The 15,294-nt window shown below is 39.2% G+C and overlaps 1 protein-coding gene and 1 pseudogene across 15 annotated transcripts in view; one reads left to right on the top strand and one right to left on the bottom strand.

Moving 5' to 3' along the window:
- MCTP1 (multiple C2 and transmembrane domain containing 1) overlaps window positions 1-15,294 on the top strand; it is a 534,160-nt gene that overhangs the window by 465,997 nt on the left and 52,869 nt on the right. Inside the window, exon 20 of one of the 15 annotated variants that reach the window (XM_045498444.1) lies at window positions 4,865-5,603. The exons of 12 other annotated variants lie outside the window; for them this stretch is intronic. In XM_045498444.1, coding sequence (XP_045354400.1) covers window positions 4,865-4,912 — 48 coding nt within the window. In that variant the 3' untranslated portion in view covers window positions 4,913-5,603. Of the gene's footprint in view, window positions 1-3,448; window positions 4,622-4,864; window positions 5,604-15,294 lie in introns of those variants that run through there. 2 more of the 15 variants (XM_045498388.1, XM_045498394.1) reach the window with 2 other exon arrangements.
- Window positions 11,257-12,244, bottom strand: LOC123608462 (annotated as a pseudogene).

The raw sequence follows: 15,294 nt of genomic DNA, 5'->3' as shown, positions 1-15,294 counted from the left end.
TTGCCAGGCAATGCCATAACTATCTTACAGTAAACAAATTAGGAAAGCCTGCCTGCACAGACACATCCTTTCAAAGATTGTAGGAAACATCTCATACCAGAGATACAAGCTGAAATATATTTTACTGAGGTAAACTTTATATTTTAAACTGAGTTATAGTACAGTATGTCCTACTTATTATCTAGTTCTCTGGGGTGAGGGGTGGTTGGGCATGCAGAAAGCCTGATGGGAAACATGTTCTTTCCCCTGTTGCTTCCTTCTCAGGAAAAGAACAAAAAAGAATAAAATAGGCAAAAAGCAAGGAAGGGTCCATTCCTCCTTTAGGGGATGTATTGGTGCTCAGACCCACTAAGGTGATAGATAGCACACTGACCTTGAGTCAGCAGGAACACTCTGCTTCATCTAGAATCATAGCAACATTCACACTAGAGGATGCCCAAGGGAAGTGTCAGAAGGATGCCTTGCTGCTCCATGGCTTTCTGCCTCCTGCAAGGCAGGAAGTCTTCTGAGTTTGCCTGCACAGTCACTGCCCTTACCCTGCCTCTGCTGGTGTTGCCCCTGCACAGCCCTTGGGCCAGAGCCCATCTGCCCCACCTGGCTGGACCCCTAAGGTGAAGCTCTGCAGCCTTGTGACTCTGACAGGTGTGTCAGGGGAGGTGTCCACAAGGATTGGGGTTTGCTTGATAAGTGCTGTGAGCCAGACTCCTGAGTAAGAGTTCACAACTAGGGGCTTCTGGCACCAGGGCACCCAGGTGTTTCTCATTCCAGGACTCCCTTGTGGGCCAATAAAATTCCCAAGATCATCCGAACACATGAGCCCCACACACTCAGCACATCCCAGCCCATCTTCTCCTTGCTCCTCCTAGTTCAACTTCATTTAAAAATGGGGAAACTGCTCCAGCCAAACATGGGTGCATTGCCAAAGGTGATACAGATAATAAGTGGCAGAGGCAGGGCTGAAACTCAGGTTTTCCAAGTTTAGCATCTTTATCCTTCCTTAAAACTAATTTTTCCTGGAAAATAAAAATCAAAGAACAGATGCAAATTACTTTAAACATGCTCTTTAGGCATTCTGGTAGCATAATCAGGGAGTACAGCATCCATCCCCAGCCAGGAGCTCTTTACTTCTAGGTTTCCAGTTCTTCACACTGCTTTCGTGTACATTCAGCCCTTTCCCACTATACCAGCTAAGCAGGACTGTGGTGAGCGAGTAATAACCCCTCAAAAATGTCCTGCCAGAAGTTCTGCAGCCCGAGAGAGGGTGTGCCCTGTAATGTAGGCTCAACAGCACAAGAAGAAGCTGAAGACCCAGAACTACAGCAGCAGAAGGAGCTGCTGGACAGCACCCAATGTGGGGGAGTATGGAGCCAAGGCCAGAGCACTGGCAATAAAACAAACTGATGGGGGACGGGGGGCAGGGTAGGTTGGAGGGTTGAAGGGCTACACCAGCTTTGAAGATGGAGGAAGGTGACCACAAACCAAGACATGTGTGCAGCCTTTAGAAGCCGGAAAGGGCAAGGAAGAAGATTCTCCCCTAGAGCCTCCAGAAAGAAATGCAGTCATGCCCACATCTTGATTTTAGTTAGCCCTGTGAGACCCACTTCCAATGTGTGGACCGCAAAACTATAAGATAATAAATCGGTGTCATTTAAGCCACTAGGTTTATTCATTACAGCAGCAATAGAAACTAATACAGGTGCCTTCCAATGGCATCTCCCCACCCCACCCCCGCCCACACACACATATATATGTACGTTTTAAAGCACTAGATCTAAGCTCCTAATTTTTCCTTATTAACTTAATCTACTCTTCTATATAAATATGGCTACACAGTTCTTCATTCAATATGGAAACTAAAACAGTATAGCAAAGCAAATATTTTTGTCCGAATTGCCTTAGTTTTTATTCAAAAAAGCTTGTCCAAAGATGAGAGTGGGTTTGTACCCATCTCTAGTGCACGTGCTTACTTTCCTGTTGAGGAGCCTGTATTATTCATTGGTGAGTACAGCACCAAAGCATGGTTAACTTGACTTTTCATCAGGAGAATTTCACTTCCTTAGAACATTCATTCTATTCTAGAAAGCATCAGGACAGAGGGTATTAGCCCTATTTAGGTCACAGACCCTTTGAAAACCTGAAGAAAGCTGCAGATTTTTTCCTCAAGGTGGGGAAAAAATATGTAAACACGTAAAAAAAAAAAAAACTTTTCCATGCCTTTTTGTATTGCAATGGATGGAAATTGAATTATTTTTCAGAGTAAAGTATTTTTATAGAGTCATACCTCTGTTCCTCTCACTACCTTCCTCTTGACATTAATGCCTATTTTCCTCAAACACCTGAGATAAATGCAAATTTTTCAAGTAAAAATAAAGTTTAGTTCAGCTCAAAAGTAAGCTTCTACAAGAAGGCTGATGTCTGGCTTTGATATTGAAATTATGGAGTGGTTTTTGACACAGCAATAGGCTTGTTATTTTTGACATCTGTTTGACTATGACTTTTCAGTTGCATGGCAATACGTGCTTAAAACACTGACTTGGCAAAAGAAAACAGCAAACAAAATGGGAGCTGCTGTGGCTTTATTAGATGAGGGTTAAGCATAGACAAATTCCTAGAGTTCTCAAAGTCCTTGTTGAATTCCTATCATATTGTGCTGAAGATATCATGTTTTAAATTGTTTGCATCATTAATGCCTCATCATTATTTTTTTTAAAGGATAAGGGGCACCTTAATTAATTAAGGGTGGCTCAGTCTGGTAAGCACCCAACTTGGTTTCAGCTCAAATCATGATCTCATAGCTTCGTGGGTTCGAGCCCCACATCGGGCTCTGTGTTGGCACTGCAGAGCCTGTTTGGGATTCTCTCTCTCTCTCTCTGCCCCTTCCCCACTTGCACTTTCTCTGTCTCAAAATAAATAAGCTTAAAAAAAAGGATTAAATATTCACGATTCCATGTTAGGGTCATTGGAGACAGAATTAACTTTTGAAGAGTTATGATTCCAACTGTCTGTGGGTTTCCAGCTGTAAACAAATTGAAAACTTTCATTACTCCTTGTTCCAGTATTCAGAAGTATTTCTCCAGCCTCAGAAAGTTTAGGTAAATGCCCCAACATGCCCTTCTGCATGGCAGTTGAGCTAAAAGAATTTAAATAGGAAGATCGCCTTAGATAATTTGGCAAGAATAATCACCAAGTAAAGCAAACCATGAATGGACTGTTTCCTGTGGTTTATTCTCATCATTGGATTTCCTTTGCCTCAAAAAAGCAGAACTCATATTTGAAAGTCAATCACATGTTTCAAGACAGGTCCTCTGGAAAGCTAGTTATCGTCTGTACTGCAGCAATGAACTTACTCTTATACTCCCATTTCTTGACAAAACCTCTTGAAATAGTGTGTCAGCTCTGGCTCTCAAGAGGTTGACAACATCCGTAGAAACAGACACAATTTTTTCAGGATCGCTGGCAGAATCGTTGACACTGGCTGACACCACTGCATGTTGAGATGAGAAGCATGTTTCTTCACCAAAGCAGCAGAACCAGATGTGTTGCCAAGCATCACAGATGCTCTATCGGAGCCCAGAGTGCCAAGATTTTTATTCTGCCTGAAAATTTGTTTGGCAAAGAAATTCTTCACCATGTTAAAGACATTGACTCTGCAGATTCTCAAAGAAGTTCACAAAGTAGGAATTCTTTGATTGTAAGAACTTGTCGACAGGAGTTGGCTATGCAAATAGAGGTATCTATTTGTATTATTATGTGCAAAAGGGAGATATTAAAGACATGTCAGAAATTCTGTAGTGTTGACATCATTTGATGAGAACGCAACTTCAAGAAATGTGTGGCTTCACCAGCATCTTTCCAGTGACATGTAGGTTATTTTTCTTGGTGATATGATGGATGCAAAAAATATTTTAATACAGGTCTTTTTTTTTCCCTTGGGGCAAATCCAAAGCCAGGTAAAGTCCCAGTCATTAATAACCAAAATGTATTTATATAAAGAAAAAAGATACACAATGTCCAATAGATTTTCACAGTAGGCAGCCTGAGCTACTCCCTTTAATTTTATTGGTTGCATACTTCTATTGGCCAGAATCCTGCCACGTAAGAAATACTGTAGTTTTGCATCCCATTAAACTCCATAATTAATAGAAAATCAATAGATATGAAAACCTCATGGTACTGTTTTTTTTTTTTTTCTTTTGAAATTTTCCTACTTAAGCTAGACTCAAGGTAAACAGAGATGTATGGCTATAGTCATGTTAGCACCATGTGTTTTCTTAGATTCCTATCCATAGTAAACCATTCTAGAGGTCTTAACATCATAGTGACAATATTACCTATCTGTTTACCTTCAATATCAGATTGCTCGCTGTTCAAAATATGTTTCCCTGCCTAGTGATCTCCGGCCTGGCCATGTATCTCACTTTGGCTGACCTAGGCCATTTCCCAGCCAAAGGTTCAAGAGCCATCCTTGGCTCTGCCATCTCTCCTTTCCTTCTGAAACATAGCTGGAACTGTCCGCATAGGAGATCCTTGTTTAGCTTGAATTCTAGAATAAAGGTGATGTAGAGCCAACCCATAAGGGCATGTAGTATGAACAAAAAATAAACCTGTGTTTTTATTTTTATAAGCTTTCATGATTTTGAGGTGTTTGTTTTTGTTTTTGTTTTTGTTTTTTTGTTTGTTTTGTTTTTTTTTTACCATGACGTAATTTAGTCTAGAGTGTCAGATAAAATATTCATCCATATTACTTGGTGTGAATCAAGGTGTTAATATTATAATTTCAAAGAAAACATAAATTTTTTAAATAAAACTAATCAAAGTCTCAGAAAGGAAAATTTAAAATATTTTTTTCTTCTTAAATTCACAGATCTACCCACAGACCTTGAAGCCCAGTCTCAGATCATTCTGCTGTTAGGTCTCTCTCACTGAAAAGTGCTTTCTTTTCCCCATAAACTTAAAGTGAAGGACAAGACACTGGGCAGACAGATAAATATGGCAGAATATGGGCCTTTCAGGAATCGCTGTCTGATGGGACCCTTGATTATGTAAACTAATAACTACAATACAGTGAGAAAAATGTTGTAATAGAGTTATAAAGAGTTTGGGTGGGAAAAACAGGAAGGTGACCATCTTCACAGACTTGTCAGCAAATGTTGCACAGTAGAGGTGGCATTTAGTTTAAGTCTTGAAGGATGAGTGAGAATGTACAAGCAAATGTGGTATGTGAATTCAAGGAGTATTTGGTACAGTAGGAGCATAAAGTGGAGGAAAATGACACTGGAAAAGGTAAATTTAAGATTGTGAATGCTTTAGCCATCAGTTAAGAAATTTGAATTGTCTTCAAGCAGTGAGAAATCAAAGGCTCTTTTAAAATAGGGAATTGTCATGATGACATTTGTGCTTTTAGAAGGAAACTCTGTCAGGGCACCTGGGTGGCTTAGCCGGTTAAGCATTCAACTCTTGATCTAGGCTTAGGTCATGATCTCATGATTCATGGGTTCTCCCATTCTCTCCCTCTCTCTTTCACTCACTCTCTCTCTCTCTCTGTCTGTCTCTCACTCTGCCCCTCCCCTGCTCATGCTCTCCCTCTCTTTCTCTCTCTCAAAATAAATGAATAAATTTTGAAAAAGAAGAAAACTCTGCTAATGGGCAGGTGATGGAATAAGAAGGAAACGAGACTTCGTCACCTGCATGGCTCAGTCAGTTAAGCATCTGACTTTGGCTCAGGTCATGATCCCAAGGTTTGTGAGTTTCAGCCCTGCATTGGGCCCCCTGCTGTCAACACAGGGCCCACTTCTGGTCCTCTGCCTCCCTCTCTGCCCCTCCCCTGCTTGCATGCTCACTCACTCTCTCTCTCTTTCTCTCAAAAAATAAACATTAAGAAAAAAAAGAAGAAGGAAATGAGACTCGAAGTAGAGAAATATGCGAGGAGGTGCCATGGTATTCCCAGCAAGAAATAATGTCAGCCTGCACTGAAAACAGCAATCATGATAATAAGAAAGAAACAAATTTGAGAGATACTTTTAATAGTAAATGTACTAAGATTATTGAAACAATTTATGTTCTATAGAATAAGGTAAAATTTAGAGTTGCTGCGGACTATAAGATGCTTGGCTGAGATATCCTTGTATTTGTGAAGCATTTCACATGTTTCAAAGTACTTCCATTTCTTTACCTTAATTTAATGTTCACAATAACTCTGTGTATTGGCTTATCAAGTATTATTCCCATGCTTCAGTATCAGGAAGATTAACTTGGCTAGTGGGGAAGTAGCTAAGATTAGAAACCAGATAATGAGACTAAAATAGAGAAGTAGTTGAATCTGAAAACAAGTTAACTTATCTAAGAAGAAGGTAAGTCTGGGAATTAGGTAACTCGTCTGATGATGAAGAGACTGAGGTCAGAAAACTAACTCTCTAATTAACTTTCCTTCCTGGTCATGTTGTAGTAAGGCCTGTTGACCCACCCAGAGATGACGACTAGGTCACTTGGTGTGCAAAATTGCATGTTCTGGTCAGTATAGACAGAAAGTGTCCTCCGTGCCTGCCCAGCCCTCTTTTCCTTCAGCACTAGGTCTTAAGACAGCCTTTGAAAAAATGATGGCAACAGGTCCATATTCAGGGCCTCTTCCCCATTTAGTGTGCTTTCACTAAGTGAACGCAGATCCAATGTGGAAGCAAGAAGTATCAATGTAAAAGGATGCAAAATATTTTTGATGCCTCAAAAGTTGGTTCAGAAGGAAAGGCATGTAACAGCCATGCTTATTCTGGCTTTGATCTAAAACTTTAGGAAAATACGATGCAGGAGGATCATGGGTCAGTTGAGAAACCTCTTCTATTGTCACTATTTATAAAATGAAAAGACTGAAGCCTCTGAGTAATTCACTCAACGTCACAAAATAAGCGAAACAACCAAACTACAAACTTTAGCCTGTTTGTCTCCAAAGCCCGCCATTGTTTTGCATAACAATCTCCCAGTGCCTACCTCCTACAAAAACCCACTTAGTGACTAAAGTAATAATTTCCAGTCTTTCATTATTCACTGGCTTCACTGGGCTCACCTGGGCAGCTCTTGCTCAAATCACTCTTGTGGGTCTAGCCAGCTATCTGGGGCTGTGGTCCTCCAAGGGCTTGACTAGGCTGGACATTCCAGATGGCTCAGTTGGATGACTAGGGGTTGTTGCTGGCTTCTCATGACGTGGCAACTCAATTCTAAGAGGGAGAATGATTCCAAAAGTGAGTGTTTCAAGAGATCCAAGCAGAAGCTGCAAAGCTTCTTATCATGTAGGCTTGGAAGTCCCAGAATGTCACTTCTGTCATGTCCTCCTGGTCAAACAAGTCACTAAGGCCAGCCCAGATTCAAGGAGAGGATGGCTTTGGTTCTACCTCTTAATGAGGAGTGTCAAGGTCCAATTGCATAAGAATCTAAGAGACGGGAGATATTATGTGGCCATCTTTGGAAAGTAAAATCAGCTACCATTTCTAAAGAAGAAAAGCTCCTAATAGATGTCCAGTAGCATTAAGGTATATGAAGCCTGTTGCCTAACAGGAGACTTTCTCTTTATCTAAGGTTTATCAACATATAGTGCTCGATTAGGTTATCTCAAAACTTAAACAAGCATAGTGCCTTCAAATTGCCAGGTGTATCCAAAGTTTATCATCCCGCATATTTTTGTTTCATTTTTTGTTTTTGATTTACAAGTGGAGAAGCATCAAAGGACTGATTGAATTGTCATTCTCTACTTCGCTAAAACCTGAAAGTGCTACCTAAATCTTTCTTCTTCTGCTTTGTCCATAGATAAGAATTCAGCCCAGAAATTTCACTATCTAGCTGAACTCTCCCTTGAAGCTAGTTGGTATGTAGAAAGGAGTCATAAAAAAAAATCCTTTTTAAATCCTATTCAGACTATACTGGACATCCATTGTCCTCTACCAGTGAAGGAAGACAAAATGCCACTGTCCAGTGTCCTGGAAGTCAGGCTTTACTTGCTCTAACTGGCTGCCAAAAATGAAAAGCCAAGTGAGGAAAGGAGATTGCAGAACATTTCCCTCTTAAAGCGTAAGAGTTTCTTCTTTTTAGAAAATGTAATTTGAAATTGCCAACAGTTCACATCTGGTATTTTACTAATTTGTTCAAGGATATTTCTCATAGGATTTAAAAGATGACTGATAACTCTGAAAATTTTGTTGTACAAACTCTAAGTAGCTCGGTCAAGACTCTTTTCCAGGATCCTTGGAGCTAATGTTTTTCTGCTGTAGTGAGGTAGCAGTATGCAGATATTAAAATCAATATTGAGCTCATCATACACATATATGCTATTTCTTGGTTCTGGTATCTTACCCATGTATTCTGATCACAATGATTTGGAAACAGAGACAGCATCTGTCTTCTCTGTGATTCCACACTAGAATATTTTGGAGACATACGAGGCAATATAATAAACAAATACAGCTGCTGCAGTCTGATAATGTAAGATTTTATTGATTATCCAAAAGAGTAACTACCCTAGGTATTAGGTTTTCTTGTCACAACCTTCAGTGCCTGGGGTAGTTGAACAAGTTCTTTTTTTCCTTTGAGCTGACCTCAAAGTCACATAGTTTCTGAATCAAGGTCCTCAGATTTCATACTTTGGCAATTTCTTTCCTTTCTAATGGGGTATATTAGAGAAAATGTGTCACCTTTTGCACCATGTAATACCAAATCAGATCAGAATTCATGCACAATTATGTCAGTGGAAATCTAATAGTACAGGCTGGCTTATCTCTAGATAACACATGGAAAAATAAACTTCCCCGACTGACAGATTTACTTGATTTTTTTTTCAGATAAGTTATTTGTGAGTAATCGAGCTAAAGAATGTAACTGGATTATTTTTCATACTATAAAAAAAAAAAGACTCTCAACAGTAAAATGGTTGCTAAGTATCCAAGCTCTGTCACTCTGCCCCCCCCCCACACACACACCCCTTTTTCTTTAGAAAAGTTCCTGGATAATGAACACAAAAAAAGAAAAAAAAAATTTTTTTTTGCATTAGCTATATTTGTTAAGAGGAAGAGGACTAACAACTTTAGGAAAACAAAATTTACATAAAACATTTATGTAAAAATAATGTTAGTTGATAGTTAATGATATTTAAGTAACACAGGCTAGGTGGTAGTCTACCTGGGAATAGTATTAGGCTGCCTAAAAAGCCTTCATCTGTGTTTCTCTTTTATAATCAGAAAAAGTCAAAGCCCATCGGTAATCTGAAGTCGTCTTGAAACCAATTAAAATAATTTAAGATAAGTTGTACTGCAAATGTGCTTTTTAAGTGTTTTAGACTTAGGATGTCTTAGGGATGTTGTAACCCCTTTTTAATGTTACTATTTATATATAACTACCATGTGTATAGTATTACACCTTTAATGCACTGTACTAGCTGTCACTTGAAATTAAGTGCAAGCATGTTCTTTTTTGGCCTTCAGTTTCTCCTACATTAAACGTTTAAATAATGGTACCAGTAGTAAAAGGGTGGGTAGCATTCCCAATGGAAACTCACTTCTGCATCTGGTTGCGTTGTGTTCGGGTTTCTGCACAAAAGATATCGCAATATCACAATCTCTTAGTGTTTACACACCTGGCATCCAGAACTCTACCTGATGTCTTTTCTCAGGAAATTAACGGAATCAAAGCTTATGGTAGGCATGTTTGATAGATATACCTTGTCTGTAGAGATCTGGTGATAATTCTATCAGAGTTTGTCCCTGGTTGATCATATATCTATGCATTTTTATATCTTTGTGGTTTTCTTCACCAACTCTGTGCTTGCCTCAGTGCCTTCATTAGAAGGTCAGGTTCTTAGGATTTAGTAATTCACCTTGAAAACGTACTGTAAGTTGAATGTATCAAGCATGAGTTTTCCCCACTCAGCATGAAGTTCAGAGCATTAAAAAAAGACAAACCCATAGCTAAAATATTTTCTTGATCTCTGTTTTTCATTTATACAGAGACAAGTAAACAGATGCTTACTGATTTCAGATGTTTCTTTGTTTCCATAAGTCATGTTTACTTTTTATATTGTAATGATAGTATACAAACTTTTCTCCCTCATAATAAAACTGCATTTTCCAAACATACAAAACAATTAGTTTTAATAAAAGAGACTATCCACATGGGAGCCACTTGGAAGGGTTATAGCTTATGTGAAAACAATTGATAGGAAAATTAAAATTCCTTGTATTTATTTCTAAACATTTCCCTTCCCACAATCTAAATCATAATGATAGAACTTCCCGTGTGAATCTTTTCCCATAACAAGTAAAAGTAATATGCTAGAAAGAGATCAACTTTTTTTTTTTTACAAGAGTTGACCAACTTTGTCACCTTTAAGTATGTTTGCATCTATTTACATACAGCACAGAAATGAAGGTGAAAGTATTCTGATTAAGAAAAAAGGAATCGGGGCGCCTGGGTGGCGCAGTCGGTTAAGCGTCCGACTTTAGCCAGGTCACGATCTCGCGGTCCGTGAGTTCGAGCCCCGCGTCGGGCTCTGGGCTGATGGCTCAGAGCCTGGAGCCTGTTTCCGATTCTGTGTCTCCCTCTCTCTCTGCCCCTCCCCCGTTCATGCTCTGTCTCTCTCTGTCCCAAAAATAAATAAACGTTGAAAAAAAAAAATTAAAAAAAAAAAAAAGAAAAAAGGAATCAAGATAGGGTATTTTTCTCTCATTCAGTATGAATGATTCATTCAATTCATTATTTCATTCACATATTCATGCATGTATGCACGTAATAAATATTTGTGTACCTATGACAAATGTCTGTTCTGTGCATCAAATATAGATACATTGTAAGAGAGTAGGTTTCTTTTCCTTTGTTCACCATCAATCTCAGACATGCTGTACATCTGTTGCCTCCATTTACTCCCCTCTTTTGTTCAATCTTAATTCTTTCCTTCGTGGCTTCCATTTATAACACTGTTCCCTGAACTTGTTCCCTGAAGACATTAATAACATCATTCGGCCTTCTACCTTTTTAGTGCATTGAGCTCAATGCTATCTTAGCCACCATTTAATCATATACCCTTCTATCTCCCTGGACCCTCAGGTCTTTTTACTCTAACACTTCCATGTTCATTGTTTGTCTTCAGTGTTTGTGTATCTCCCACTTTTGTTCTTTCTTAATCTTTGCCCACAATTTTAACTATCACTTCAAGGAAGATAACTCCAAAATCTTTACTTTGATTCATGTATTCTTTCATCACTGCAACAAGTATTATGTACTTGTAACATTCAAAGCACTACACTATGTTCTCTGAAGGATACAAACAGAAATGAGGCCTAATTCCTTTTCTTGAGCTAAACATTTCTGGTTATGCCTTCTGTCCCAAGTCTTTTGTGTCTTTCCACCCTTTTGTACATTGAAAGTTGCTTCATCATAAACCCAAACACAGTATATTTCAATCTGAACTTCTATTCTTTCCTCTCAAAAAAGCATCCTTTGTAGCTCAAGAATTTCTACCAGTAGCGCAAATATTTTACTCATGAAGATGCAAAAACTCGAATCATTTTTGGTGGTTTTCTCTAACCTATAAGAAAAATTCTATAGATTTTGCAGTTGCACTCTTCCTTACTTTGTATCTTCCTCTTAAGATTCTCCTGATATGCTCTTACAGTCTACATGAAGTGCCCTTTCTGCTTATTCAAGACCCATTCATCCTTTTTGTTTTTTGTAGTATTATGGTTTTATGAACACAGACATGATGTGCACATAAACTGTCTGTATGTTCATTTTCTTCGCTGCACAGCATGGCATTGGGATTGTGACTCTGATGGCCAGCTGAGCTGTTCTTTCCACAATGGCTTTGTGGTTCTCAGAGGAGACATTGTGGGCAATCTCTGCACAGTAAGATTTGTTGCACATCAGCAGCATTTCAAGCTCTTTGACGTTGTGGACTAAGAACTTCTGGAAGCCACTGGGCATCATGTGCTTTGTTTTCTTGTTGCTTCTGTCACCAATGTCGGGCATCAAGATCTGGCCTTGAATCTTCTGCGCACCCTATTGTCAATGCCTCTGGGTTTTTACCAGTTGCACTTAATTTTGACATACCAGTCTGACTGATGCCGGGTGACTTCTTCCTCTTTTTAACAATCTGGGGCTTCACCAGAGGTCTGAGGTCAGCCATGATGCTGAGTGAAAGATGGCTGCCACCTCCCCAGGTAGCACTGAGGAGCAAGACCCATTCATCTTTAAAACCCAGCTGGGATCTGCTCCCCACCCCAGATCCTGCCAATTAACTCTTTAGCCAGTGATGACTGTACTTCAAAACACACAATAATGTGTTTTTTCTCCTCAGTTGATATTCATCTATTTTCCCTTCCATTTTTTAAAATTATGTGCACTATACTGAGCACTTCACATGTATCATCTCATTTCTTGTTCACGACAACACTATTAAGTAGTTCTATCATCCACTGTGCTAGGCTAAGTGACTTGTCCAAAGTCACAACTAAAGACTGAAATTAGAACCCAGTTCTGTCTAGACTCCAAAAGCCCATGATTTAAACCATTTTGCCACATTCTTACAACATTTATGTATTAATTAATTAATTCATGGTCTTATTTAATTTAATGTGTAAGTCTCCACAAAAACATTATAAGCCATAGTGACAAAAACAGTATTATAACACATATTAAGCATAATGGTATATAAATAGTAAGCATTTGGTTAAATGCTCAGTGAATAGAAAGTTCTATGTGTATGAATGGAAAACAGCAATTCAGATATCAGAGTCCCATAACCACTCCAACTAGCCATGTTGTATACTGGATATTATTTAGCAAAAGAAAAGTGATTGTCCTGTCATCTTCATTTTGCCAATACCTTTCTGATCCCTTGCCTCATATTTACATATCCCATAAGGAAACAGAATTGGATCTACCTTTGCCAGTATGATATTAAAAGGAACTTTCTGCTCCCTATGTATAGAATTCATTCTATATTCCCATTCCCATTCACTGGTCTCTGAGACCCAGTCATTACACGTGGTGCCAAGGATGATACAGAGTTGAATGCAGTTTCCATCATCACAGAGTTCCAATGTGTTCCCATCAGTCACTCTCTTTTGTATTCCTAAAACCACGACTTGGTTTCAAGTCCCTCATACCTCAAATGAGCCGCCTTCCAGCGACTCTCAGCTATAATGTGTTCTTAAGAATGCCTCCAAAATTAGCTTTAGATTTTTTGAAACAGGGTAGCATAATGGTTAAGAGTATTGGTTCTGGAACCGGGCTTTTGTATGCTGTTAGGCACAGTACTTCACCTCTATCCCTCTGTTTCCTCATCTTTAAAATGGGGTTAATGATAGTTCCTACCTTATCTTGTTATAAGGATTAAATGAGTAAATATGTATAAAGCTTATAATGATGTCTTTATCATAAAACAAATTTCATAAGTATAATGTTATTAGAGTGGTGTTATCATTATTGTTAGCAGCAACAGCAACATTATCGGTCATGGGAGTCCAGGAAGATTGTTATGTTATTAAATGGAAGAGAGAGAGTCTGAGTAGGGATAGATTTTAGAAGGAAAGAAATTACTTTTGTTCTAACATGTTGAATCTGAAATGTCACCAGGCCATCAAATTAGGTATTCCAGTAGATACTAGAAATATAAATCTGGAATTCAAAGAAGAGGTTATGGCCAGAAAGTTAAATTTGAGCAGTACTAATTACAGATAAAAGTAATTACTGAAACAGAGAGGCTGTTGAGAGTGCAGGGAAGAGGGCCAAGGACAGTTCTGTGGCGAATGCCTCTATTTAAGGGGCAAGACAGGATGAAGAACAGAGCATATGGCTGAGAAGGAATCATAAGAGTGGTAGGAGGGGAATCAGAAGGGTTGCTGTTATGGGAACCAAGAGTTTTGAGAAACGTATTACTAGAATTAAATATGGTAAATGCTCATGGAAGATGATAACTGAGGGAAAAAGTCATGAACATTGATGACTCAATTAGTGAAGACCTTGGTGCTTGTAGTTTCCCTAGAGTGGTGACAGCAGAAAGCATAGGGTATGTTGAAGGCAGCATGTATGGACTGCTCTTCAGAATGGCCTCACTCTGGAAGAGGAGGGAAGGAAGGACAAGAACTTAGGATCTTGGCAGGAATTTGAGTGTTGTTTTAGTCTTGGGGAACTCACACTATTTCAGAAGGAACAAGTGGGGGAAGGTGGGTTTACAGAGCCAAAAGAGTACAAGCTCAAGGTCTCAGAAGAGATAGGATAGATGGAGGGAAGAACACTAGAGAAGGGATTGAGTTTCATGGGAGATCCAGGATGGAAGGGTGGGTGTTGAGGAAGTACACATGGCCTCTTTCTTTCAGCAAAGTGGGAGAAATGGTCATCTGCTGTGAATTCAAAGTTAGGGTGGGTCATATGTGGAATTTGAGAAACTTAACAGAAGACCATAGGAGAAGGGAAGGGGAAAAATAGCTTCAAACAGAGAGGGAGGCAAACCAAAAGAGACTCTTAAATACAGAGAACATACTGATGGTTGATGGGGGGGAGGGGAGAGGAGGAAACGGGTGATGGACATTGAGGAAGGTACTTCTTGGGGTGAGCACTGGGATGTAAGTGATGAATCATGGGAATCTACTCTCAAAGCGAAGAGCACAGTGTATATACTGTATGTTATCCAACTTGACAATAAATTATATTAAAAAAAAATTTAGGGTGGGAGGCTCTGGAATATGGAGGAAGTTTGAAAGAATATCTGAAAGGAATGTGATAACCAGTCAACCCCAGAATGACTGGATGGTCAAGCAGCAGTGAAGGCTCGGCTGGGGCCACGTGACGTAAAGTGAGTATGTAGCAATGAAAACACAACAGTTCATGGTTCATCAACCCAGAATGATTTGTACACAAACAGGGTAATACAGAAAGGACATAGAACAAGTTTCAAAGAAAGATGACAAGTGAAGTTAGAATTGAGCTGATGGGCTGGGAGAATGGTGAGGAGTTAGAAGGAGGAAGCCCCTTGATCAGTGGGATTGGAAAGGCTTGCCCACCAAATGAAGATGTAAATGACAGAACTAGACTGTTGTGTTACTCTAGACACTTCACATTGTCTCTTCCTCCCTTCCTTCCTTTCTCCTTTCCTTCCTTCCATCCTCTCTCCCTCCCTCCCTTTCTTTCTTTCATTCTTTCTTTTTTTCCATCTTTCTTTCATTCATTCTTTCTATTTTGTTTATACTGGAAAACTCTTCCTGGACAATAAAAGAGGGTATATTTTAAAGTTAAATGTACTGTGATAATTCTAAGAGCATC

This window comes from Leopardus geoffroyi, chromosome A1 (genome assembly GCF_018350155.1).
Source record: "Leopardus geoffroyi isolate Oge1 chromosome A1, O.geoffroyi_Oge1_pat1.0, whole genome shotgun sequence".
Lineage (NCBI taxonomy): Eukaryota > Metazoa > Chordata > Mammalia > Carnivora > Felidae > Leopardus > Leopardus geoffroyi.
Note: the sequence above shows the minus strand (reverse complement) of the source record. Positions and strands in the feature narration are given on the sequence as shown.